Here is a 26,718-nt window from a genome sequence, read left to right as displayed (position 1 = left end):
AAGTAACAATGTGACACTCAAACAGCTGTTGACTTTGTTGTGGTGGTTTCACTCCTTTTCTCCTCCTAGTGAATTATCTCACATCTTCTGTTATCATGGTACCCTAAGCCAGCTCGTCTGTTTTTATAGCATGACAGACATAAAACACCTCTACCTTGCTCATCCTGACCTTAGGCTAAACACACTTAATTAGAGTGAAAGGATCAATGTAGAGCCAACCTCTATCGCATTAGAAAAATACCAATCTCCCTGGCTGCCTTCCCTTCAGATAGGCCCTGTATTTGTCTTAGCTTGTGCGTCCTTCACTGAGGTGCCTTCTGCCTGCCTGTCATATATCAGCAGCGCTGCCACTGTCAGGCCTCTGATTTATAGCTGTTTATCTCAAGCCTCTAACCCACCACCTCTATCCCCCTACTCCAACAGATGGTCTCTGGCTATTTACTCAGGGAGACAAAACTTTCAAACTGATTGAATAAATACAACAAACAAGAGGTTTATGAGGAAGGGTGTTGGTGACATCAATGTATTTGTCACGAGAAAAAAAAAACAGCAGATCGACCTTATTCGCTTACGAAGTGTGACATTAATCAGATTATTCAGAGGTGGCATTTTTCACCTTTTATCTACTTGCAGCCTTGAAATAGTTTGGCTTACTTAAAATAATACATCTGAATATTACATCAAGAATTTACTGATTAGTGATGAAAACGATGTAATTTGGAACATTCCTTCATCTGTCAGATTCTGCAAGGTTGTCGCCTTAAATCTTTTCAAGCATTTAACCTCTAAATCTCACTGGGTGTGAAAGCTTCCCACACAGCACTCAGACACACACACACTGAACCATAAATTGTGTGGAAGAGTCTTAGAGGGGCTTCATTCTGAGTTCTGGGTCTCTGGAGAAAGGCTTCACCTTGATAGTATCATTTTTCAAAATCAGCCCTATTATTTTTGTTTTGGTACCTGTAAGTATCAGCGTTTTTTTTTTTTTTTTTTTTTTTTTTTTTTTTTTTGATGGATACAAACCAGATTTTGACCCTTGCACCTGTCAGTCATATATTACACTTTCTGGTTTCTGTTTTGTGTTGTTTAAAGATAAAATAATTGAAAAGGATTTTGTTGGAGGCAGTTAGAGGTAGATTCTCCCAGGATTAAGGGCATGAAAAATTATTCCTTCCAGGCATGTGGTTTAAAAATGAATCTGCATCCATGGAGACGTCTTTGTGGGTTTGAATATCTGAAAAAGCGTCTCCGAGTCAGATACTTCTGTCAGGAGACTGGTTTAGTTGTCTGCTTTGCTTAATTTGTGAATAAGAATAAAGTACAGATGGATGTTGGTGGGCCTTATAATGAAGTTAGCTTGTCCAGTTATCACTTCTCACTCATTTGTGGAGCAGAGCCACTTAAGGCTTATCTCAGTCCTAATCAAACAGTAATGAAGTGTAATGGATCCAGGCTGGTATTGCTCTGTCATTTACACCAGATGTGGCCAGAATGTTAAATTCAGAGTTTTTTTATGTAGAGATTCCAACAGTAAGCAATATTTGACCAAACTCTGTTTATTGTATGTCTAAAGATAGTTGAATATTATGCAGAATGAACTTTTACTGCTTTTTTCTTTGTTTTGCACCTGATTTTGTTTTGCGTCATCAATGGAGCTGCAGTTAGCATTTCCTTCTACATCTGTTCTGGCTTTGTCCAGACTTTCTCACAATTAAACTTCAGTCATGTGCTGCAGAGCGTAATGACTGAAAAGAAATGGTCAAACAGTGTCAATGAATAAGCAAGCCAAAGTTGTTTGAAGGGAATCTTGGGCCACGTTCACAATGTCTTCTTGATTAAATGTTAAGATGTTTTTAAAGTGAAGACATTTAACAACAATACTTGAGTTATATTAGTGTAATAATGGTTCAATCTCATACTTCAGCGTACCAAGTTCTTTTGATAATTCTTAACTACTCAACAAGAACGATGAAGCCTCTGTCACAAACACTTCATACCCGGCCATGGATGTATTGTGTTCATCTTGGTGTGAGGCAGGTTAACATTAACGTACCACTGTAATGCTTCTAAGCCACCTATGGAGGTAGTGTCAGCGCCGTAATGATCGGCACAGTAGAAGGTCGGGCAGGTTTGTGTCTTAGTGGTGTGATGTGGGGATGGCAGATGATTGGGGCAAGCTACAGGATTTAGAATGTATGATTTTGTTTGGATCTCTCTGCAGTCATGCCGCTACACCTCCTTGTGGTATTGGCTTCATTAACAGCCTGCCTCATGATTGGAAACGGTCTACTCATCTGGTGGTTTCTGGTTTCTTAAATGCTTTGGTGACTCCACTCCCTAGCCAATCTGTGGCCAACAATCCCCTGATGTCGTGGTTTCAGCCTAGCACAGTACATTTGAAACCACAGCAATGCATGCAGAGCCGAGTCGAGCCACGCTGAGTAGGTACTAGTAGAAAAAGGCCACATGTCAGAGTTCATTTTGACAGTCTGACATACTGCTCCTATTGCATAGTTTGTTTCTCAATACCAAGTACACTGGTACGTTCTTGCGTACTTGACAAGTAAGATCTTGGCTAGAAAGTCGGTTTTACTGAGCATGGAAGGACGAGGACCACATTTGGAACAGAACTACCCTACCTTGCTGAGTTGCTAGTACAATATGTGCCACAGCGTGCCCTTTGCTCCTCTGACAAGAACCTACTGATGGTCCCTCAGGCCAAGCTAATGTTTCATGGCAAAAGTGCTTTTGCATTTTTAGCACCGAAACTTTGGAATCAACCTCCACTTGATATTCGAAGCTCAAGCACAGTATTGAGCTTTAAAGCTGGTGTTGCTCGCAATCTTAGGATGACTTGAACTGCGTTTGATCTTTTTGCTTTGGTGGACCCATGGGCATTTACCTAGTCTGCTTGCTTGAGCAGATGTGGACTAGTCCACATGCCACTGAATCATAGCTCATTTAGTCTCTTTTATGTGGTTTTATTTTTTATCTAGTATGTTTTTTAAATCTATCTTCTTTATTGTGCGTTTTTATCTACGTTTTAATATTTATTTGGTCTTTTTTTTACTGTGTTCAGCAATTTGAACTGTTGTGACTGGTGGTGGTAAAGCACTTCATAAATGAAATGAACCATACTTTGTTGCGTCATAGGGTTAGGGTTGGCAGCGCTACCTTCCTACAGTTAAAAAAACAACTCGACATAAAAATAAAAAATCTTGTTTGTCCCCTAAATACTAAAATAAAAATGAATACATTTTATTTGTATAATATTTGGTCCACTTTTGATCAAAATAAATAAAATACCACCTTTTCCCGCTGGTAAATAAAGAAAGAAGTTTATTTTTCATCAAAACAGCTACTTAAGTCAATGCTGTTTTTTTTTTTTATTTTGATGGTGAGTTGGCTAAATAGCATTTTAGGGTGATTGTGAAGAGCTTTAAAAAACAAATACATGCTTTTATCATACAACTTTATTGAAGTCATGGTACATTCGTAGCATCTTGTGCAACAGAGTGAAAAGGTAAAGAGTAACCAATAACATCATAAAAGGAGTTAAAGTAAATAATTATTCTTTTCATCTGACTCTTTTATATAGTTTTATGTATGAGAATGAGCACCTGCAACATTCCCGTTAGTCCTTCTAGCTGCCACAATCAGGGGATGAGTAGAAGGAAATGACATCATGGAATTTTTTATATTCAAGCTTGAAAATGTATGGGGGTTATAGGGTTTTAATGGCGCAGACATGGAGTGATAAACAAGGCTGGTAACAATTATGTCCTAAATATGTCAGATGTAACAAATTATATGTTAAATATCCTGAGAAATGTCATTTACACAAAAAGTTTCCTTTTTTCTACCACAAATTGAGTATAATTTGGTCATTAGGCAATTAGAAACACAAATGTTACACATGTTTACCCTAAGTGGTGTGTAGTGTGGTGTGTAGTGTGGTGGGATTGGGCGGGTTAGTTGTAAGTAGGGAGTCTGACGGTATTTCAGGCCTGCCGCTCTTGGTTTAGCTGTGGTCACCATGAACACAGATGTCAATCAGGAAACGTGGAGCAGCCAAAACAAAAAGTGGAAACGTTAACTCAATAAAGCTAGATAAACAGTGAGAGGAGGAAAGCCAAAGACAACAGAGTGAAGGGAAAGTGTCCTGCTGGCATCAGGTTTCCCAGAGTAAGTGTTATTTGAAAAGCAGCTGAAGGGTGACGCTCACTCTCCTCCCACCCAGTCTCCCACTTTCCCTCCCTTCTTGCTCACACGACCATCTGTTTTTCCCTTTTTCTTCTCCAGGCTGCTCTAAGTGCCTTGAAACAGCTGTCGGAGCAGGGCCTGGACCCCATCGATGGCCCCATCAAGGTACAGTAAGACATACCTGCCATCAAACTCCACTCATAGATGGACCAATCAGGGAGGGTGGATCTAGTAATCCGTTTGCATCAGTCTGTCGAAGTGCAAACCCTCAGTGCTCCAGGCCATCCTATCATCTGCTTCCTCACCACCCACACGCTCATCCATCAGTTCCACACAACATTTTTCTTCAATAGGAAAGCAATGGTGGGCGTTAAGCATTTACATGCGCCGTGCTCCTGTCACCGTTTCATAGTTTGCATGATGCCTATCTCTGCTGATTCTCAATCATTACGGACACCAGGGTTTTCTCCACATGCCCCTTGCATATCGCCTCCTCAACAGGGAAGGAAGTTGGAAAAATGTCAGTGATGAATACGGTAGGAAAGTTAAAGTGATTGGAGGCAGGGCTGGAAACCAGAGAGGAAATCGCTGTCCTGGGGTATTTTCATAGTAGGTGTTGCCAGAGGAAGATGCCTCGTGTCTCCTTCAGAGGAAAAACCTGAGTACAGCTACAATAGCTTCATTTAAGTCACTGACAGAGATGAAAGAAGAACATCTTCATTTGAACACTTAAAACCTATCAGCTACCCATGTTTAGATTCAGATTCAAACGACTAGCCATACCTCTTGGTCCCATCATCTTATAAACTACAGCAGCGTATCAGTTACTGTGAAACCAGTTAAGGTCAAGGACTTGTTAAGTATCTGAGTCTGAGTCGCTGCTCTTTTAGTTTCTCTGGAAGAATGGTCTTTCACAGGAATTACTTTTTTCTAATAACTCATTGAATCCCAAGGGAATATTTGTATCTTCCCAAAGATCACAGCACAAATTACTCATTAGAGATTATTCGCACCATTGCTCGAGTCATTGCACAAATCCCCCTTCTAAATCAGCGTCATTTGTCTTTTCAGACTGCTGAACCATGTGGGAGGGAGGACGGACATTAAACAGACTAACTCAGGCACCACCACTCAGGTCTGCAAGGATTCAAAGGCTGTCGTCAAGGAGCTGACTACCCCAAACCCCTTCCTTCTACAAAACTCTCCCACCACCCTCCCAAATCCCTTAAAACCCATGGCCATGCCCCGAATTAGCCAAAACCTACACCCCAATACACCCTCACCCCACGATTGCCACTGTATCCTGCAAAACCTGTCAACATGCAATAGGGTGGATGTACACCGAGAAATGACCGACTAAAACACCATCACCTGAGTCTATGTGAAGACAACGCTATCTTAACATGTTTATTGATCCTTTCTATCGAAATCCGAATGACAAAACACTAAGTAATGAGATAATTGCATGGTACTGTCTGGAATCAAGGGAAGTCCAAAGTGAAATATACATAAAAGACATTTTTCCCTTTGGATAAATGTTGCTATGGTTAAAACAAATATGTACATCATGCCATTGATTTCCTATAGAAACCTTTTGAAGGAGAGAAACCAACTTGCGTACCGTAGCTTTTGTTTTTATTCGGAGGTATTATGTTACCTTTATTTTTGTTTTGTTTTGTTGTTATTTTATTAATCTAACAATGCTTGAGTACTGTCTTTCAAATTAACCAATGCCAGTGCTGTGAAAGTTGTAGTTGTTGTCTTCATATATAGTCACCCAGCTTACCTGTATGCTGACAAAGAAAAAAGACAAAACAGTTCATCTACTCTATGGATGTGTATGACTTTGCAAGAGTATCATATTACGAAAAGAAACACAAAAGTTTTTTATGTGGACAAAAAAAAAGCAAAACTGGTGTTAGCATTAATCATAAGAAGTGTTGCCCACCGAGGAGGGACGGTTGGACCGGTCTCCTTCCAGTCCTGTCTCAACGTGACCCCACACCGGCATAGCATCGCTGGAGCACTGCCCTTTGAACAGCCGAGGCAAAACTTTTTAACCTATAAAGAGGCCAGTCCTGATTGAGAGCGGTTAGATGTTTGCACACATCCTCTGATGCCAGTAAACTTTTAACGTAGAGTCTGATTCAGACTGCATGTTCTTCAGTCAAAGAGAAGTTTTCACTATTCCAGTGATTTTGTGTCAGTGGATGTCCCCTCTCTGCCCCCCTTACAGTTTTGTCGATCACATCTACACCCATTGTGTGTGTTTATTGACTTGCCAAGGCATCAACTGGGTGCTTTTAATGCCTGCGAATCTGAAGTGCACCTTTTGGAGCAGAGAGAGCCCGCGGTTAAAAAAAAAATGCCGACTCCCGCCCCTGAATGCCACTTTGGATCACTTTGTCCACTGACATTGAGGATGTGTCTCCTTCTTCGCTGTGAGTGCAATGTGTAAAAGTCCGTTTCTGTGACTGAAATGCAGTAAAAACACCTCAGTTTATGTGGAAAACGTCTGGTCCTTTCATTTTTGTCATTTCTCAATGCAAGTTTTACTGTAATTTCAATCCAGAGTAGCAATAATATTTGGTTTTGTAGGGGAAACACGAATATTAGAAAGAGACAAATGTTGTGTTTTCACCCAAGAGGTAGATTTATCATGTGTGTTGAGCTATCTCTGCATTTTGACCAAATGTGAAACAATTAAAGCCTGAAAGTGTCTTCCATCAGATCTAAGCTGGGTGAATTTTGGTAAACATCAACCAATCAGCTCCAAGACTTAGTCTTAGGTTGTAGTTCAACAAAAATTAGCTTTTCTCTGACTATGACTTCATGTTTGATTGTTATAGTTCCAATGTTTTAAAGGGACTTTACGGAGTTTTGAATTTTTATGCTCGCGATTGCCCCCTCAGGCCAAAAGCGTAACGGCAGCTTCAATAGTAGGCTTGTGCACGAGGCGTGCATGCTGTACGTGCACACTCCTTAACGAAAATAGCAGCTGAGACAGTCCCGTGTGTGTGTGTGCCCCGGAGGACAGAGGACAGGAGAATGCGCAGCTAATTAATTAAATAATTTGGTTCTGTACCTTTCTCTTCAGCACAGCCGACAAAGGTTTAAGATGGGTCAGTCCGTCAGCTTCACAGAGCTTCCCTTCCCTTGCTTGAAAAATTGTTCCAAAATGAAAGTTGAACCCACATCTTTTTTATCTGTGAATTAAATGCCGTTCAGCGAGTCTCAAATAAAAATTTGGGCATATTGACAGTTTACTAGCAGAATCATTTGTTCTGCTTTACATAACATTTTTAAAAGGTTCAATAACTGCATTTATTTTATCTCTTGGTGTTAATCTACAGCATGGTGTTAGAAGGGCAAAGTGCGTGGGGAAACAGACCATTTTTAGCCCATTGCAACAAAGTCAGGTTCATTTTAGAGATAAGAAACAAAAAGTGTTAAATGGGATTTAAAGAGGCTGACCGTGAAGACCAAATAATGAGATGTTGAAACAAGAGGAAAATAATTCAAGACTTTTCCATAATTGTGCAGAGAACCATTTGGATGGCACTTCACAGCGCAGGTGAATATTTATCTAAAACCACGATTCAAGCCCAAACATTACCTGGTAACCTTTAGTTACCTCCCACCTAGACTAGTCATTAGCTTCTCACCTTGGTCAGGATTCAACTCAGCTTCTCCAAACTGAGGTCATTTAATGCACTCCTGCAGGTAAGCTGTTAAAGGTGTGGAGCACTCATGGAATCAATACATTTGTGGTGGTCTCTAGTAAGTAGTGATGGGATTTATGGCTCTTTCATGGGAGACATTCGTTAGTAGGTCATTTACCTCAAAGAGCTGTTCAAAAGTCTGGCTCCTTTGAACGAGGTGAAGCCAAGAGAGCCGGGGGGGGGGGGGGGGGGGGGGGTCCTGCTGTGTCTGACATCCGGGGAGGTTTGTTACCAGAAGACAAAATGAACGGCTCTCTGCAAGGACTCGGCCCTCATCATTCACTTTGAAAATCCGTTCAAAAGATTCGATTTGTTTGTGAGCGTCACATCCCTTCTAGTAAGTGTGCTGGGGGGGTAAAAAAAACACTATTGCACCATTTCCAGGAACTAGATGGCAGGTTTTGGAGTCTTATTTCCTGATGTTTGGACATCTCGCTCTGGATTGGATAACAGCAACATGGATGTTTTATCTCTACAAATAACACAAGCCTGGAGGAGTTCTGCCGTGTGGTGAAGTTGCTAATGTTGCTTCTTCTAGCCGAGATGTTCTCTGCTGTTTCCTGGATGCCAAAGCAACAACAGGATCAAGATGGGTGAGTACATGAACGCTAAGTGAGAGTGTGTAGTAGATCTGTGAGGATTTTCAAATCCTAGAGTTTCATCATTGTCTTCTATCAGAAGCTAATATAGGAGATAGGTGTAGGAGACTATTTTCATGTTCAGCTTGCATGAAACACTCACTGACTGATTATAAACAGAAATAGTCATTTAAAATGCTTTTTTCAGTGATCCACATCTTTAATACATCCTAAACTTTTCACCGAACCCAAATTCAAACAACCCAAGCAATTCCATTAGGACTTTAGGAAGCGGCGTACCTAAAGGAACCGTTTTTAATATAATTTATTTCCTGGTGCCCTTGTACCACGTGGAGATCCAGCCTTTTTAAATTACTATAATGTCATGACATCAGGTAAATATGTGCAGCTAAAATACTTGTTCTGAAATAAGAAACCATCTAGATAAACCACTTTTTATCGGTGTTTTGTGATGTCATTCTATCTCCTGTTACATGGTTCCCACACACAGCTCCTCCACATGTGCTGTCCAGCGGTGTGCTAACCGTCCGTGCATCACCGGACCCTCTCTGCTCTCCTTCATTAGTGAGATGGATGAGTGAATGGGACAGCGGCGGTCTTATTCAGCTGCACTGAATAATGGGCTCTGTTGGCAGCTACATCTGCTTGCCATTGAGAAGCACCAAAGCCGTTTGCTTGCATTAGCAGCAGATCTCTATTCCAGAAGCTTGTTCAGATTGTAGGAGACCAGCTTGAGGCCGTGTTGGACCCCAAGACAAATTGCTTGTCTGTGAACAGCCAGTATGGAATGTGAGTCTTTAGTTCCCAAAATAGAAGAAAATCGATGGGACGGAGCTTGTCTGTGCCACGCAGAAGCAAATGCCAGCGTCACTGATTTTTGCATCTGAATTACGTGTCTTTGACCTGCTTCGGGTCTTCTTAATTAGAGCTGTATTAAGAAGGAGATTAAAAGTTAGTGTTTTCCTTTAATGATTCAAGCCAAATCCTAGTTTTCTTCTCTGGTAATTGAATGAATCCACTGAGCAACTTTATCCTGTCCTAGATAATCACTCAGAGGAGCTCAGACGTCCCTTTGGTTCTAATTAAGGAGCTCACAATGAGCAAACAGAAAGGAGTACCTCCTTCTCGACCAGCCTGAATAAGCTTGCTTATTTTCTGTTTTAGCTTGTTTTAGACACTAGAATGACGAGTATAGAGAAGTCTGTGGCTTAAACTGCATTTTTTAAAGGAAGAGTGTGATCCACATCTAAGCCAAAAACGGAATATTTCAGAAGCTGTGGATCTACTTGGATTTTTACCAAGTTGTGTGTTTGATGAGTCTGGATTTGAGCTGCAACATTCAGATGGTGATCTCTGGCTTTCGCTGGACTGGTTCGCAGCTGGGATGAGAATCAACTCTTCTAAATCAGAGACCATGGTCTTGAGTCAGAAAAGGATGGGTTGCCTTCTTCCGGTCAGGGATGAGGTCCTGCCCCAAGTGGAGAAGTTTAAGTATTTCAGGGTCTTGTTCATGAGTGAGTAAAAGATGGAGCCCGAGATCGATAGACGGATTGGTGCTGCATCTGCAGTGATGCGGGCGTTGTACCGGTCTGTCGTGGTGAAGAGAGAGCTGAGTCAGAAGGCGAAGCTCTCGATTTACCTGTCGATCTACGTTCCTACCCTCACCTATGGTCACGAGCTTTGGGTAGTGACCAGAAGAATGAGATTGCGGATACAAGCGGCCGAAATGAGTTTTCCCAACAGGGTGGCTGGGCTCTCCCTTAGAGATAGGGTGAGAAGCTCGGTCATCTGGGAGGGGATTGGTATAGATTTGCCGCTCCTCCACATCGAGAGGAGTCAGTTGAGGTGGCTCGAGCATCTAGTCAGGATGCCTCCTGGATGCCTCCCTGGTGAGGTTTTCTGGGCCCATCCACCTGGGAGTAGACCTAAAGGAAGACCCAGGACACGCTGGAGGGACTATGTCTCTCACCTGGCCAGGGAACACTGTGGGATTTCCCCGGAGGAGCTTGCCCAAGTGGCTGGAGAGAGGGAAGTCTGGGCCTCTCGCCTTAGGCTACTGCCCCTGCGACCCTGGAAAAGTGGACGAACGTAGATGGATGGATGGTTGGCATTCAGATGGTTAAGACCCGAGTATTGATGCTGATCATGTCCATCCCTGCATGACCGGTGGACCTGATGGCTTCTTCCAACAGGATAATTCATCATGTCTCAAACCTCAGATCATCTCACACTGTTTTTTTAAACATAACAATGAGTTTATGAGACTCACTGAAAGGAAAAGGGTCCAAACGTAACTAGCAGGGTGTTTCAAGTGACCAGTGACTGCATGAGAATATCTCGGCTGCAGGTCAAAGGTCAAAACTTGTATCACCAAACTTTGTAGAGTGGTGATTAAACTCATTCAAGCAACTTTTAAAAAATGTTAATATGTTTTACTTGGATTATATTTGGAAAATTTGCAAGGTGTCAGAAATGTTAATAGAACCATTAAAACTTGAGTTAAATAAATATAATAGTAATAGATCTAAACAAAAATGTTTATGAAGATTTCTCTCTAAATCCCTTTCACATAAAAGGATCTCTGCAGTTTCATTCTTGATATTTTCAGTACCTTCCAGAATGAGCCGTTTCAAAACAAGCTTGAACTAGCCTCATCCACCCATCCCTCACTCAGGCTGCTATAAGATGAGAAGCTCCGGCATCTGGGAGGGGCTCAGAGTAGAGCTCCTGCTCCTCCAGCCTGTAGTGATCAGAGGGAGTTCTATGCAAATTTCCCCATTTGTGATGTCACAAATAGGGACTTTAGAAGAGGCATATAATTCCTAAAACCAAACACAGATAAAAAATGGATGGATGGATGGATTTGTTTTAAATTTGGAGTGTTTAAAGAGGCAGTGGAGACCCACAGGGTAGCACAAAAGATGAGTTTAGCCTAAAATTCAAGAATCTACACATCCAGAATTATGTATGTATTTTGTATGATGTTTATTCAACACCACTGTTGTGAGATTTATAGTTTAACCAAAAACAAAGTGGTGAATTTCAACATGAGTTACAACAAAAACTCGTGATGACCCGAAAAGCAATTCCAGTCCTGTGCAAACAGCTCAGCAGTTTGAGCATGTGAGTTAAAACCAAGCTCATGACATCTTTGCTGACACCAATTAGTAAATTAGTCTTTCTTGTTTTTCCCTGGGGGTGTAAAAGGTCAGCTACATAACAGCTGCAGCAGAAATGGCTGGAATTTCATTGTTCTGCTCCCAGATGGCTCATCAAGGCAGACGGAGACAGATTCTCACAGAGGTAATGGCAGTGATGGGTGTTTGTGTTTGCCATTAGGCAGCCTGGGACACTCACTCATATTATGGAACAAGTTATTAACTGTGACCCACTGCCAACATTTTCATTTTCTCTCGTTGAATGTTTTAGACTTGTTTTATTTTGAAAAGTCAAGTTCTCAGCCAGCAAAAGGGAGTGCGCTGGGTTTCAGTGGTTGGATTTTATAGGATATAATTAAAATGTCATGTAACAGTTTACTCATAATGCCATACCCTTGTTTAGATAAACAACATATCAGCACAATCACCACACACAAACTGTTAGGCACGGTGGTGGAAGAATGATGATGGCACAAGAGTTGCAGTCACTTAATTGAACTCCTCCTTAAACCAGAGTTTTCTAACCTGGGGTTTCTGCGAGATGCGTAAGCGGTGCATAACATCTCTGCAATGTCAGCAGCATGTTCCATCCTACCAGGAGCATTTCAGAAATGCGGAAATTTGTTGGATGTGATGCAGTGCTCCCATGATTGATATTCTGTCTGGCCCAATCTGAACTGTTGAGCTAGCCTCTGGAAGCGTAGTGCTTAAAAAAATATACTCTAGGTATAAATTTAACAGATTGCCATAACACAACGCTTCTATGATGCTGCTTGTCTGGTGGATACATACACATTGACTCTAATGGTGGCTCTTGGCTGCCAATTGCCTTTCACAGACACTGCGTGACTCTTGGCCATCCAGCAGAAAGCTGGGGTAAATGTTAGGACATCTGTCCAACAGCGCAAAATGTAATCATTCACACAGTGTAACGCAACCTTTCCACTGGATTCATTAAAAACGCATTTTACCCATGAGATCTGTTCCTACCAGGAGTGTTTCAGATGTGAAACAGAACCGAAAGTATTCCACGCAGCTGGTCCCGCTATAGGTCATGAAATCATTGGACAATTGCAGGACCAAGCATGATTTCAGCAACTCGTGCAATAACAAGCAAGAAGAAAAAATCTGGGCTTCATTTTCTGTTCTGTTTACCTCATCTACGAAGGTTTCACAGGCAATGACGTACTTTCTTATTAGTTAAGCAACTGGAAATCTGCTTGTGACTTTTATCTGGAAAGGTTCCGGATATATTACACCGCTTTTGTGTTTGACTTCCTGTCTTACCAGATTTGAACTGCTGAGCTTGACGCATTCTGGAAACGTAGCACTTAAAAAAGGCATACATTTGTGTTAGCAGTAGCTCAGGAGTTAAAGCAGGTTGTCCAGCAATCAGAAGGATGGAGGTTCGATCCCGGCTCCATCCAGAGAATGCTGCTTTTGGGCAAGACACTTAACCCACCTTGCCTGCTGGTGGCGCCGGTGTTTGGCAGGACAGCTGTGACTACATTGTAGCTCATCATCACCAATGTGTGAATGTGTGCGTGCATGGGTGGATGACTGATTGTGTTGTATAGCACCTTGGGGGTTTGTAGAACCCGAAGAGGGTGCTATACAAATACAGGTCATTTGCCAATTTAGCAGTGCAATGCATCATCACGCTTCTACATCCAAATTGCAATGCTTTGCGGCCGGTGGAAATGCACCCATTCACTATAGCGGCTGCAAATTGCTGTGTACTATGCTTTGTGAATGTTATGTAATGCTTATGCGTCTGGTGGAAGGCACAATAACAGAGATCTAGTCTGAAAAATAAAAATGAGTTTTGACCAGACTGCTGAACTAACAAATAGTTTATGCCAAGCCAAGATGAAAGTGAACTTCTGCCATCCTCAACAGCTCTTTCTAGTACAGGAGCTACAGGAGCCTGAAGGGTAATTTCATGATGCATTCAGGAGAAGTGGAAGAAAGATTATTGAGCACATTCTTTTTTTCATTATATTTACTTCTTGGTAGAATAAACTAAATACAAACCTTGATTATCTAAGCTTTCTAAGTTGGAACTTGCCTTTTTTTTAAGCAAGAGTAATAAATATTTGATATTGAGCAGTACTTTCAGCCTCTCGTGTGCAGAAAATCCCCATGTCCATAAAGAACATGGCTAGGTGTTAAAGTGGATTTCAACTTTTTTCTCAAATTAACAAACATTATGACCCTAATTTAGCTCCATACAACTCCACTTTGGGCTAGCCGATAGCTCAAAACTAATCTCTGTTTCTCCAAACCAAGGTTGCTTTGGCTCTACTGATTCACCAAAAGGTATTTTTTTTCTTGCTTCTTCCAACTGAAATTGCACAGACAGCGTACTCAGATGCTCAGCCAACACCCCGCTGACTCACTGTGTGGCATAATGAGTGAGGACAGGGACACTGATACCAGTCAATAGAGCAGGCGCAACAAAGAAGAGAAGGGCTGGGTGGGTGTAAACCGTATCCAAAGCTGTTTCAGTTGGGAGGAAGATCCTCTTTCCTGTCTCGCATTCAGCTGATTCACTGAGTTAATGGTAGTTAAAGACCTGCTTTATTTGCTGAATAACTTTTCAAATCGGCACAATGATGGCTAATTTCTATTTCGGGTTCTCCAAAGGCAAACATGGGTCAGGAAGTCCTCCCAAATACCACAACACATCATTTAATAATCTAAATCACTTTATTAATTTACGTTAGAGACACTAAACATTGGAACCACATTTGTGCTGCCATGTAGCAGACTTTAGAATATTACAAAAAGAGGCTAATGTTATACTGTCCACAAAAAAAAAAAGGCAAAAATGAAGAGGTAGAGAATTTAGGCTCATCGCTGTGACTGAGGGAATGATGCCTACTGGAATGTTCTGTAGTTCAAATCCTGAACAAACATGTCCAAAAATAATAAAGTGTATATAAAATACATCAAAAGCAGTGGGAGGAACACTTATTCTGGGAGCCTTGTTGACATTTAAACAAATACGTTTCACTTTAAATGGGAAGAAACTTTTCAACCACTCAGAGTCAAGACGGTTGCTTAAAATGGATTTTTTAACAATATTGTTCAAAGATTAATTTACAATATGAACAGCATAGTAAAATAATAAAATATAATTCTACGTTTTTGTCTTCTCTCAACTGATAAATTCTGTAAGAAATTCAACCCAGGACAATTTATGTCGCCTCCTGATTGAGAAATTTGTAAAAAAAAAAAAAAAAAAAAAAAGAACTAAAAGCGAGAATGACAACGACTCTGCTGAAGATGGAAACAACCACAAACTGGCCATTAAACATCCTGACAGTTGAACACGGTCATCTTAAACATTTAAACATGCTGTGCCTTTAAGACTGAAGCAAAGCCTCTGATGGGTGGCGTTGTTGGAATCCGGTGTTAAACTCACACACTCATAAAATGCAGAAAAAAAAATCAACATTTACATTAGAAATATTAGAAATTACAGTGCATGTCTACAAAAATAAAATAAGTGAAAAATTGATTACTGTTTGTACAGTAACATACTGTATATTTCCACCTTGACACTAAATAAGGCTGGTGACTACATTATGTAAATAGTTAATTACTGGATACCTTTTCTCTATGATTTCAAAAACTAGTGACTGTATATATAGATGCTGGTTTCTTTAGAATAAAAAAGGGAAAACAAATATGACAAATCAGTCTTTTGTGTAGTACGCAGCTCCTTTTTTTGTTCCAGAGGAACAATATGGTAAACTTTTGCATTTGCTCAATGCAAGTGCACCAGTCTAAATTCAGTCTTTTTCTTTGTCCCGTTTTCATCCTCAGTGGTTGTTTCCTCATGCCTGCAGTTTTAAATGCCCTTGTTATGAACAGCGCCCCCTAGATCCCGTTCTTTGCTTCGTTGTTGTTCATCGCCTCCTTTCTCTGGGCTAGGAACGGGTACATGCACTTGTCGGCGCCCAGAAATCGATACATACACACAATGGCCTCGAAGGGAAGGATGCTGCAGGGATGAGATGGAAGTAGGGTTAGTAACAGCAGGAGGGGTAGAAAAGGGGATTCTGGGTATGGAAAGTGGCTCACCTTTTCATAAAGTTAACCATGTAAATGATGCGAGGCGTGCAGATCATCGGCTGGTCTGTGAGGATGGCCGTCATGGCTTGTTTCACACAGAACTCTGGGTTCAGGGGAGGCAGGAAAGGCTCAATCTCCTTCCTGGATGGGAAGATAATTCATCATTACCAGGTTCTAAATAAATTCAACAAGCCTCTCAAAAATTAGAATATGGCTCAAAAGTTCATTTATGTCAGTAATTTGCCTTAAAATGTGAAACTAATATATGAGATAGACTTACTCCATGCAAACCCAGATATTCCACGCCTTTGTTATAATTGTGATGATTATGGCTTACTGCTTATGAAAAGCCCCACATTCAAAAACTCAGACAATTAGAGTAGTGTGAAAAGGTTCAATATTCTAGACTCAAAGTGTCACATTAATCAGCTAATGAATCCAGAACACCTGCAAAGGGTTCCTGAGCCTTTAAACAGTCTCTGAGTCTAAGATGACTTACTGGCATGAATGGAAATTTTGCACAATATTGTAATTTTTCAAGTTTCACTTGTAGTTAAGAATCCAAACAGTGGCACCCCCTAGGGTTGGCCAGGGGGGGACCATGACCACCCCACATCAAACGTAATTGTGTTCACAAAAACCTTAAAATCACCTTCTTTATTTAAGACAAAAATGTTAAAGCCAATATGTTTATTTTAGTAAATAATAAAATAAATCACAATTTAAACGTAAGTACGTCACTGAGACTTTAAAAAAATAGTAGAAATCCCAAATGTTTTTCTTTATAATATTTTTATTGAGACAACAACAGGTAAATTAAACGGTTTTAACATTTAAAATTAGAAACAGTAACTGAAATTTTGCATTCTTTTTCTGCTGAACTATTTGTGTACCTGTCCACACGTAGCAGGGTATCTCCCAAAACGATGATATTTTTCTACGATTCAGCCCGTCGTCCACACGAAAATGCAGATTTACGCAACAAAAACAAATCATTTTAAAAACTTTGGCCCGTGAAGATTTGCGTTTTCTCTGTTTTAAACGTTTCTGTATGGACGGAAATAACCAGAGTTTTAGGTTTCACAACGTCTCTGTCTGCGACAAAAATGCTGACGGCCCATGTGCGACCTGTGTTTACACAATAACATGGATGCCCTCAGAGCTGGGCTCGCGTTGTTAACTACATTTAACTAGTAGTTAGACTAGTTATAAAACTACACTTAATAGCAATTCTACCTCCTTATTGGTCCACACAAACAAGCTAGACGCAATGTTTCATATTTTGTTGGATCTTCTGAAGACGAAGTGGATAGGATTCAGGGGAACCACTGCCGCCTACAGGTCTGGCATGCCCGTGAATGTGCTTAACAATACACTTATGCGGTCTCGTGTGGATGGAGTTTTTTTTTCTAAAAACCAGGTGGTGTGGATGCAATTTTTTGGGAGGGCAGATATTATTTTTTAAATAAACCCGGCTACATGTGGACAAGGCCTGAGTTAAATGTGTTTGATGCACAAGTTCATAATGAAAAAGAATGGAGTGATGCACAGCTACAGGCTAAACTCTCCCAGCCGCCCTATAAATTTCAGTGACACCCCCCATAATTTTCTTAAAAGGGGGCGAGTGAAGCCACCTGCAGACTACAAGCAGCAAACAAAGTGAGGACTATTGCAGCAGCCGCTTGTGGAGAAAGGGGTGGGGGTGTACACCAGGTGCACCTGTTCTTGAGGAAAGAAAAGTAGCCCTCTTTGTTTAATCGGTGTGTTGACTTATGGAACTTTTATGGAAGCTAACAAACCACCTGCTTCCGCTTTGAAGTTCAATTTGTGTTTCACCTGGTGACGATTCCAAACAACAAACTAATTCCAGGTGCAAGTTTAAAACAAGAAGTGTTGGCGCTAACCTTATCCGACAACCTTTAAACATTCCCGTGTTGACCAGGTAAGGACACACCAGAGTCATGTTGATGCCATCCTTCTCCGAGGCTTTAATCTCGTGGCTCAGAGACTCGTGAAACCCGATGGCACCAAACTTACTGGCACAATAATCCTAAAGGGAGAAAAAAGAGAGGCCAGATTAGCTCTGTGAAACCCTCGGCCCTCACCTACGGGCTCCTGAAAACATTATCAAACATGCCCTTTGGGCTCAGGGGCTTCTTTATGCTGTTAATGATACGGCCACAGAAACCCGAGGTAGACGAACAGCTTTTCTACGGTTTCGTTAGCATTCTTCCCTGCTGCATTAGGAGGCCGCTGTGCTTAACGGGGAGGTTTTGATGTGGTTCACTGTGGAAATATTCTTTTTAAAAAATGCACTAAAGTGAATAAAAAAAAGGAAGCTTGAGCAAACAAGTAAGCATAAAAGGTTGGACTGTTTGCATGAAATGCGAGGCGTTTTCAGAAGCTGAATACGCTTTAATGCCCGTGAAAGGCAAAGTTGCTGCAGGTGAAGGCTCAAACAAAAGCTGATGTGCAGCTTAAAGACACAGGCTGTCATATTTGTCATCATTTCCAGCAACAGGAACAAATGAAAGAAAAAAGTGCTTTGAGGACGAATGGAGGGGGCTACTGCTTTACTTTCCCTGTGGTTATGGAGATAATAACCCCCTACTAAATATTTTATTATGCATTTAGAATTAAAAAAAACTATAGGAAGGAAAGAAATAATAATTGAAAGCAGTTGTGAGCTGAATTCTGGGTGAGGACCAAGTTTTTCACAAAGCAGTGATGAAGATGTCTCTGTCCCATGGGGAGCTGTCAGCTCATTCTGGCCCCGGGGCCAGTGCCCACCAGGGGCCCCCACACCCCCACTGCTGCAGATAGAAGAATCTATACAAGACTCCCAATGCTCATCTGTGTTCCTTAATTTAACGGGTGGAGGGACAACCAGAGAAAGGGGGCCTAACCTCCTTGGTCTCAGTGGGCTAGCTGGCATGCTGACGGCTGCGAAAAGGAGAAAAGCTTCGGTTCTGGATGGTGGGAACGATGGGATGTGTATGTGTTGCTGTGTATGATACTAACCTCCACTCCAGCTGTGCTGAACAAACCCAGGGAGCTGGCAACAGTTATAATGTGACCATGATTCAGCTCCAACATCTTGGGGAGAAACGCCTTGGTGGTCTGGGGGGAAGGAAAGAGGAGACAGAAGAGCAAAGGAGGGAAAAAGAAAAAAGGAAGGTTAATTCACTTGTGCAGTTTGTCTGAGCCAAAGCTCTTTGATCCTCTCTGCCTTCCCCCTCTCAGTTTCTCTCCCTTTTCCATGGTGATGCAGAAAGGGGCGTCTGAATGAGAATTCATAACCGAGGGAGGGAGAACGAAGCAGCGGAGGTTTAAAAAACACAACTTTGTGAGTAAGGATGGCAGTTTAACTCTGTGTACTCAAACATACATGTGATGTGAGGGATTCTGCAGAGCCTTTTTCCCTTTCCCACACAGATCTGGCACCTGCCGTTGATGCTCACACTAAAGACTTGGTGACAATACCCATCACATGCAGGCCTCCGTTCTCTCGACAATACTTAAAAGTTCAATCCAGCCTCTTGTCGACCTACATGGCTTTAGACCCCGCCTGAGTGGCACAACAATCCGTGTGACGAGCCAGGTGAGCTCTGGGATGAAAAGGCTGCAAGGCCACGTGAGAACCCGACCAGTTCTACCAGCTAGTTTAGTGAGATCCGAGTGGTCACAGCTGATCGCCACATGAATTTGTCACTCATTCTGCTGATTTGCTGCCCAGAACACGAGTCAATCACAAGGTGAGAAACATTACATCTAAGGTAGAAACAAATCAGTTGCTCAATAGGAGGTCTGCAAAGAATCAGCAGTCCATCCGTTGGTTGCCAAGGTGACCACGATGAAGAAAAGATGTAGTCTGCAAAGCTTAAAATGTTCCTAAGAGGATGAGGTAAAGATTCAAGGGTACCTTTACAACCCGAAACCCAACTCTGTAGTTGAGAAGCACTTCACTGCTTAAATAATGACAAACGCAACTTTTGCTAATCTTTATTGGAGCCGTAAAATCTTTTTCAGTTATTATGTGATAAAGCAAGTCTTCATTATTTGGAACAGTTTCTAAGCCTTGCCAGAGAAATTATCCAGGCTCCTTCATAAAAATTTACAGGAGGGAAGCACAGAGCCAGCAAGCGTGTGGTACCTGATAGTACCAGCCGCTGAGCCACTGTCAAGGGAGGAAAAGCCTCATTAAAGCTGCACCCATGGATCAACCATGTTGGACCTACGGACTTATCATGTGATCTCCATTAAGGTCCATCTTCTGTATGTAAAAGCTATATTCCTTTTTTAGGCAGGTACATAAAACTGAAGGCAGTAACCTAAAAAGAGAGGCAGTCGTATGGAAAATGATGACCTCATCCCTTGAGTTTATTCTTGAGCCAGGTAGAACTGATCTGACTCCAGTCCAAACATCTGCAGTTTTCCAGGACATAAATTTTAAGGTTGGTGCAATATTCAACTCATCAGAAGATGGGGCCCACAGAGAGGGCAGCAAGAGAACATGAGGGCCCAGCAGACCTGAGAGAGGACTGTATGAGCCAGAATGGCAGTGGGGGGAAGAGTTGCGTGCAAATGAAGCATTATCTTAAGATATGCCCGTACCTGACTGGAGCCAAACATTCCCATTTCCAAGGCAAGTTTTAGACGGGAGGGAATGACTTGACCTGGCACAACGGTGTATAGTTAGAGCCAGAGCTCTCATTCAACTGGAGGGGTTTCCTGACGGAGTTTACGACCTGGAACTGTAAGAGGAACGATCGTTCTGTGGAATCACGGACCGGCCGACCGGCCCATCTCTCTCACACCCTGCCACGATGTCCTGCTTCTCATGGCAGCTCCGGCTTGTGGGTATGACCCTCCCTGACCTCTCAGACACGAAATGTGTGAAGGCAACCAGGCTCTTGTGTCTTACATCAGAGCCGCCATAATTGGGTCTCAACGCTCCCTTGTTCCGCTAAATTACCTGCTGACACTGTCAGGCCTCCTTGGCCCAAGTGGGGATGCCCTGCTCACTGCACCCCCTAATTGGTGCACGCCCCCAGGAGCATTTTAGCCACACAAAGCTTTTTGCAGCTGGGGTGTCAGGCTGCATTAGTGCTAATGCCTGACCAACAGGAATATGAACAAATTATTGGCCTTTGCGTAGCACCAGATGGCCATTTAATTGGACTGACTTCTCCCTGGGCAAGAGAATGAAGGAGAGGGACTAAAAAAATACATTTGAGCGCAAGAGCTGGATTGATACCGAAGCAGGGTGAAGAACCTGAGCATGACCAGGGATGAAAACTCAACTCAGCTGGAATCCAGTTAAAGTAAAAAGTCCCAAAGTCATCATCACACACCGATGAAATTCATCTCCGCATTTGACCCATCCCCGCAGGGAGTGGTGAGCTGCAGCTGAGGCTGTGCTCAGGAACTCTTCGACCCCTTGAAGCTGAGTGCCAAGCAGGGAGGCATTGGGTACCACTTTTGTAAAGTCTTTGGTATGACCCATACCGGGATTTGAACCACGATCTCCCAGTCCCAGGGTGGACACTCTACCACTAGGCCTCTGAAAAGGTTATTCCAAAAGATCCAAATGTCCAGCATAATTATGTCATTACAGTGTCTGGGACTAACACACACATTTTGTCAATCTGAAGAATTTGGAAGCTGGTGGTGCTGTTGATGCATTTAAAAGAAGAGGCGTGCTAACCATCACCATTGCTTTTGATGAACAGTTAAGTTGGACGTCAGGCGTGCCGCAGAGCGCTTGCATCAATGCATCATGGCGTTGCATCTCTCTGTTGCTGCGCTCCAGTTTACTGCTAATGTAAATTGTTCACAGTTGGACTTTACTGGAAATCTCTTTTTGGAAGAGGAAACAAGGCAAGAAAATTGGGAATATCATTCAGATTAACAAATGTTCAATTCCCAAGAACATCAGGGGTATTTTTTATGGCATTTCATGACTATAGATAGATGAGATCTTCTAAAAAATATATTAATGGCAACCCAAGATCACCACCTGTAAACAAAGCAAAAAGGGAGGAGTAATGACACGTCTCCCAGTGGAATACAGGTGCATTGGGCCTGAGGAGGGACCCTTATAAAACCAATCAAGTAGGACCCTTCTGCCTGGCTGGCTCCTTTCTCTGCCTACAGAAGGAATGCGGCCTGCAGAACTTGGCTCCTGTCGCCTGGCGTCTTGTCAAGCTGATCCACAGACAAGAAACCAATTGTCAGATAAAGTGGGTCAGCAGCAGCTTACCATTACCCTCTTGCCTCGCCTGTGGATGGGATGGCACCGGCTTCCTTCCTCTTTTCCCGCCATGTCGGGCACTCATGTTGTCCCACAAGAAAAGTGGGAGCAGGAGGGGAATGCGTGCTTATTGTTCACAAACCACCTGTTGGATAACCAGTTCAAGATGCTGAGGATGATTTCCTTTCATGTCGCTCCATTAGACCCACTAATCCTCCAGCACAGTGTCGCCTGCAAAACCACTGCGCATCCCCATGTGCCTGCGTGACTCAAACGTCACGAACATCACAAATGGCCAGCTGGACTAATCAAAGCATCAGACAAATTCATCCCTGCCTTGTAAAAAAAATTAAAAAATAGCCTAAAGGGAAAAGAAGGGGATGAATCATAAGTTTGTTTGTGTGGTAGGGCCGGAAGAACGGATCCGGCCTCGGTGACTCCCTTCCAGCTGCACCCACTGCCTCTAAACCAGGTTGGGAGGAGTCAGAGGGGCCAGTGGAAGGAGAGGAAGAGAGGAAGAAATGTTGGGTCTGAGCTTGGCTGTTATGGCAGACCATCTATTTCCTGCTCCGGGCTCCAGCGTTAGTGCCTTATTCCCAAAAAACGTCGTTCAACAAATGAGAATGCACATAAATCTTTCTTGTCCCAGTTTATATCCAGGAGGAATTTATTTAGTGAGTTATGGTTAATGTGCGATTAATCTGCGATTAATCTTGAGTTAACTCTCTCTCTCTCTCTCTCTCTCTCTCTCTCTCTCTCTATATATATATATATATATATATATATATATATATATATATATATATACACACCATGTTCTATCACTTTAGAAACTCTTATTGTTAATGAAATTATCTATTTATTGTGATGCTGAAGACATTGAAATCCAATTAAAAATCTTGATAATAATCTAGCAAACGTTTTAATCTGCTTCAGTAAATTAAACTATCCAGCTTCTAAAGCATTTGTTCCTAACATATTAGAAGCACATGTCTGAGCAAACCCACCCAAAGCAGTTCACCTGCTTTAATTGAAACGTATGATGAGTCATGAAGCACAAATGGGACATTTTATAATAATAATGAAAAGGTACCACCTGCAGGCAAAGTGAGTAAAATAGGGAAAAGAGTGGACAGGCCTCTGTTAGTCTAAGCTCTTTTCTTCTTGCCTGTGTTGTTAATGAAGCACAATCTCTATTCTGGCTGTCGCAGTTCATTAAAGTCTTCTTTCATCTTACCCTCCCGCCTCCAGCCGTCTCCCTAAAGGATCCATGCTCTCCGTAGAATACAGGAGAACACAAACACTGCTCTCTATTAGTAATCCCAAATCTGCCACCCAACAACTGGATCCTGACTCCAAATCCTGGATGTAAAAGAGTAAGGCAGTGTGAGAGAGACACTTGAATGCATCCATTACTGGTGGAATACGCAACCTGTCTGACGTGACAAGAGATTTTCATCCTCGATTAGGGAGCTTTGTTGGATTGTTGAGAGAGAGGTTCTCTATAAAAACAGAAAGAGCCATAAAAAGAGCAGCAATGACATAATGTCATGCTACCAACATGTGATGGCGAGTTTCTTCCAGACTACACTCTAAAAAAGGAAATGCTGAATTTGCTTAACCAAGTTATTTCAACTGTTTTCGTTAACCCGAGTTGCTTTAATGTAGAGTAATACACGTCTACTTTTAACTAGAACTGTCAAAGTTAGCAATTTATTGTGGCCTTGATACACTAATTCATTATAAATACTAATACAATACAAATATCATGTTGTATGTTAACGCATTTTTAAAATTGTTTTGAATGTCTGTTGCTCACTTGCTCTGAACAGTTCAAAATTTCGTGAACGCGCATTCTGTGCAGAAACACTAAATTTCGTTCTTGTGAAGCACCTCGTGATTTTATCTTGAGACGCACTATATAAAATCTGATGTTAGCCTAGATCTGGTTAAGTGGGGGAGTAGAGGGAGGTGGAGTGTACAGTCGGTAAAGACGGTTCTCCTTGCCCTGCCTCCAACATGCCTCCATCTAAAAGGCTAGGTTATCCAGAGTTATCTCTGTAGTTATGCTGCTATAGGCTTAGACTGCTGGAGGATACACTGACCACTTTTCACACTCTACTACTTTCTTCTACAATCTGCTCTTTAACTGTATTATTTCCTACAATTTCAGCTGTTAACTGTATTTTCTCTGTAAGTGTTTTTCTCCCCAGAAGAAGCTACAACGATGTTCTGCTGAGCTGTGGTGGCCTCATGGAGGGGGCCATCGTCTAGCACACTGCTGCTAACCACTTAAACATTCTCCCTCTCCTGATAACTTTTTGCTTTCCTTGACGTTGGATGTGCTACTACTAGTTTATCCGTTTAATTATAGATCCACTAGGATAAATACAATAAAGTTTATCTCTCACCAAATAGAATATTTACTAAGAAATCACAATGTAACCATAGAAACACTACTTGGTATACTGTATATGTTGTGTGTGTGTGTGTGTGTGTGTGTGTGTGTGTGTGTGTGTGTGTGTGTGTGTGTGTGTGAGTGCGTGCGTGCGTGCGTGTGTGTGTGTGTGTGTGTGTGTGTGTGTCTGCTCTGTCTTCTCGATCCCCAGTGAGTCGTGGAGGATGACTGCTTATACTGAACCAGGATCCTCTGGAGGTTTCTTCCTGTTAAAAGGGAGTTTTCCTCTCCACTGTCACTGCATGCTTGCTTAGCATGAGGATTGCTGCAGGATTGCAATTAGCTGGGTTCCTTATATAGGAGACATTTGGCTTAATGAGCTGACCTGTATTGGAATGTTTACTTTGTGAAGTGCCCTGAGACGACTCTTGTCGTGATTTGGTGCTATATAAATAAACTTGAATAGAATTGAATGGAATTGAATATAAAAGAGTGCATCATTACAATACAGGAGAGGAAGTTATAAACAAAAACAAAGCGCTTTGTGAGCGAGCAAACATATGTTTGTTGTTGCGACAACAAACATATGTTTGCATAAAAAAGATATATTTGTCTGTTCCTATATCTTAAAAGAGCATTAGAAACATGAAAACATGTTACTGTAAATTTAATATCTAGTTAATCCGCAATTAATATTAAATTAACTATGAAACTGCAAAAAAATAACATTCAAATGCCTAATTCTTATAACACAACGATGTAAAATACTCTACATTTAAGCAACCATTTTAAGTAAATTAAACATTACATTTTTAGATTGCAAGGAAGAGGAAAAGAAAACAATCTAGAAGGCCCCCCCCCCCCCCCCCCCCTCTCGAAAGCTGGTTTTCGCGATAAGCTGGCACAAGAAGACCAGAGGAAAAGGAGCCAAAGGAAAATCTGATACAGCATCTAAATCAGTACCTGCCAACAAAATGTGCTGATCTGATCATCTGAGGCTGATCCAACCCGCACCCTGAGAGCCCTGCTCCTATCACACAGGGATGGGGATGAGCTTCCACACCGCATGAATCATCCCAGACGGAATAAAAGGCAGATTCATGAAGGCTTTGGCAGAATGCGATGAAATAAGATTTCTAGGTCATACTTTCATTTTCTACTTTGATCCTTGAGTTTGGCGCGCGCGCGCGCACAAGCTTGAGAGGGATGTGGAAGATTCCCTGTGAACTTGTCATAACTCAACTGATTTTCACGTGTACACAACCTGGCAGAGTTACAGATCTTAGATGACCCCAGCTCACCCAGAAGTGTGCGTGACAGTTGACCACCATGGTGCGCTCGATCAGCTCGTCGGGACACTCCAGCAGGTGATGACCCGAGACCACACCTGCGTTGTTAATCAGTAGGTCTACCTCTCCCACCTCTCGGCGCACCTTCTCCGCGGTGGAATAGACGCTCTCGCGTTTCCCTACGTCACACACATATGTGTAGACCTGAGGCTGGAAGGTGGGGACCTCCTCGACCCCCCCAACAGGTTCTGCGGATTGAATGGAAATATTTTTTAATTGTATTAAATTATTTATTCCGATAACAAAAATTAAACTGATTTTTTGGGGGGCATTTTTGCGCACCATGCGTAAAGCCGATCTTACCGTCTTTGGTGACGGGGGTTTCCAGTTCGTGGTAAATCTGCCGTACCATCTCCGCCGTTTCCTCGTTGCTTTGGCTGTTTATGTCCCACAGCACCAGAGTCGCTCTTCTCCGGGCGAACTCCTTGGCGAACAGCCGGCCAAGGCCGCTTCCAGCACCGGTGATCACGCACACCTGTCCAGCCACGCTCTTCTCCTTAGGGCGCACGACCCACTTGGCCCCGGCGGTCACAAAAGCCCAGAGCACTTTTAAAATAACCACGAAGAACTCCGCGATGATCATCATCATCTTGACAGGAACTTTCTGTGAATTTAAACAGAGAATGCCGGACACGAAGAAGGGGAGGTGCGGAGGGGTGTTCCCGTCTCCCAACCTGTTCGCAGCAGTGAGGGGGAAAACGCAGACGCGGGGAGCGCAAATATGCAGAAAATGTGTTGGAAAAGCGCAAACAAGAGAGCCAGGTTGAGAGAAAAGTGAGTCCGGTTGAGTTTGGGGTTGCTCTGCTGCTGTTGCTCCACTCATGTCATCTTGCAGTCGCATCTCACGCGCTATTTATTTAGTCCACCCATCCAACGCTCGACCCAATCGGAGTGCGCTGACAGCATGAAGTACCAGCTCCATACACTCTCAATGGGTGATGTAAACTACATAT

General features: G+C 42.4%; 2 protein-coding genes across 3 annotated transcripts in view; one reads left to right on the top strand and one right to left on the bottom strand.

The window, feature by feature from the left end:
- The window catches only part of stau2 (staufen double-stranded RNA binding protein 2), a 119,278-nt gene extending 113,226 nt beyond the window's left edge, over window positions 1-6,052 (top strand). For both annotated transcript variants that reach the window (XM_015955282.3, XM_070553205.1), the window contains exons 14-15: window positions 4,306-4,371; window positions 5,278-6,052. In XM_015955282.3, coding sequence (XP_015810768.1) covers window positions 4,306-4,371; window positions 5,278-5,313 — 102 coding nt within the window. In that variant the 3' untranslated portion in view covers window positions 5,314-6,052. The remainder of the gene's footprint in view (window positions 1-4,305; window positions 4,372-5,277) is intronic.
- An 8,864-nt stretch (window positions 6,053-14,916) lies between these two features.
- Window positions 14,917-26,653, bottom strand: rdh10a (retinol dehydrogenase 10a). Its single transcript, XM_015955277.3, has 6 exons — window positions 26,069-26,653; window positions 25,718-25,953; window positions 18,787-18,885; window positions 17,670-17,815; window positions 15,775-15,906; window positions 14,917-15,694 (listed from the first exon to the last, which is right to left on the bottom strand). Exons 1-6 carry the CDS (start codon window positions 26,604-26,606, stop codon window positions 15,571-15,573), a joined length of 1,275 nt encoding a protein of 424 aa, XP_015810763.1. The 5' UTR covers window positions 26,607-26,653; the 3' UTR covers window positions 14,917-15,570.
- Window positions 26,654-26,718: the final 65 nt, after the last annotated feature.

This window comes from Nothobranchius furzeri, chromosome 7 (assembly GCF_043380555.1).
Source record: "Nothobranchius furzeri strain GRZ-AD chromosome 7, NfurGRZ-RIMD1, whole genome shotgun sequence".
NCBI lineage: Eukaryota > Metazoa > Chordata > Actinopteri > Cyprinodontiformes > Nothobranchiidae > Nothobranchius > Nothobranchius furzeri.
Note: the sequence above shows the minus strand (reverse complement) of the source record. Positions and strands in the feature narration are given on the sequence as shown.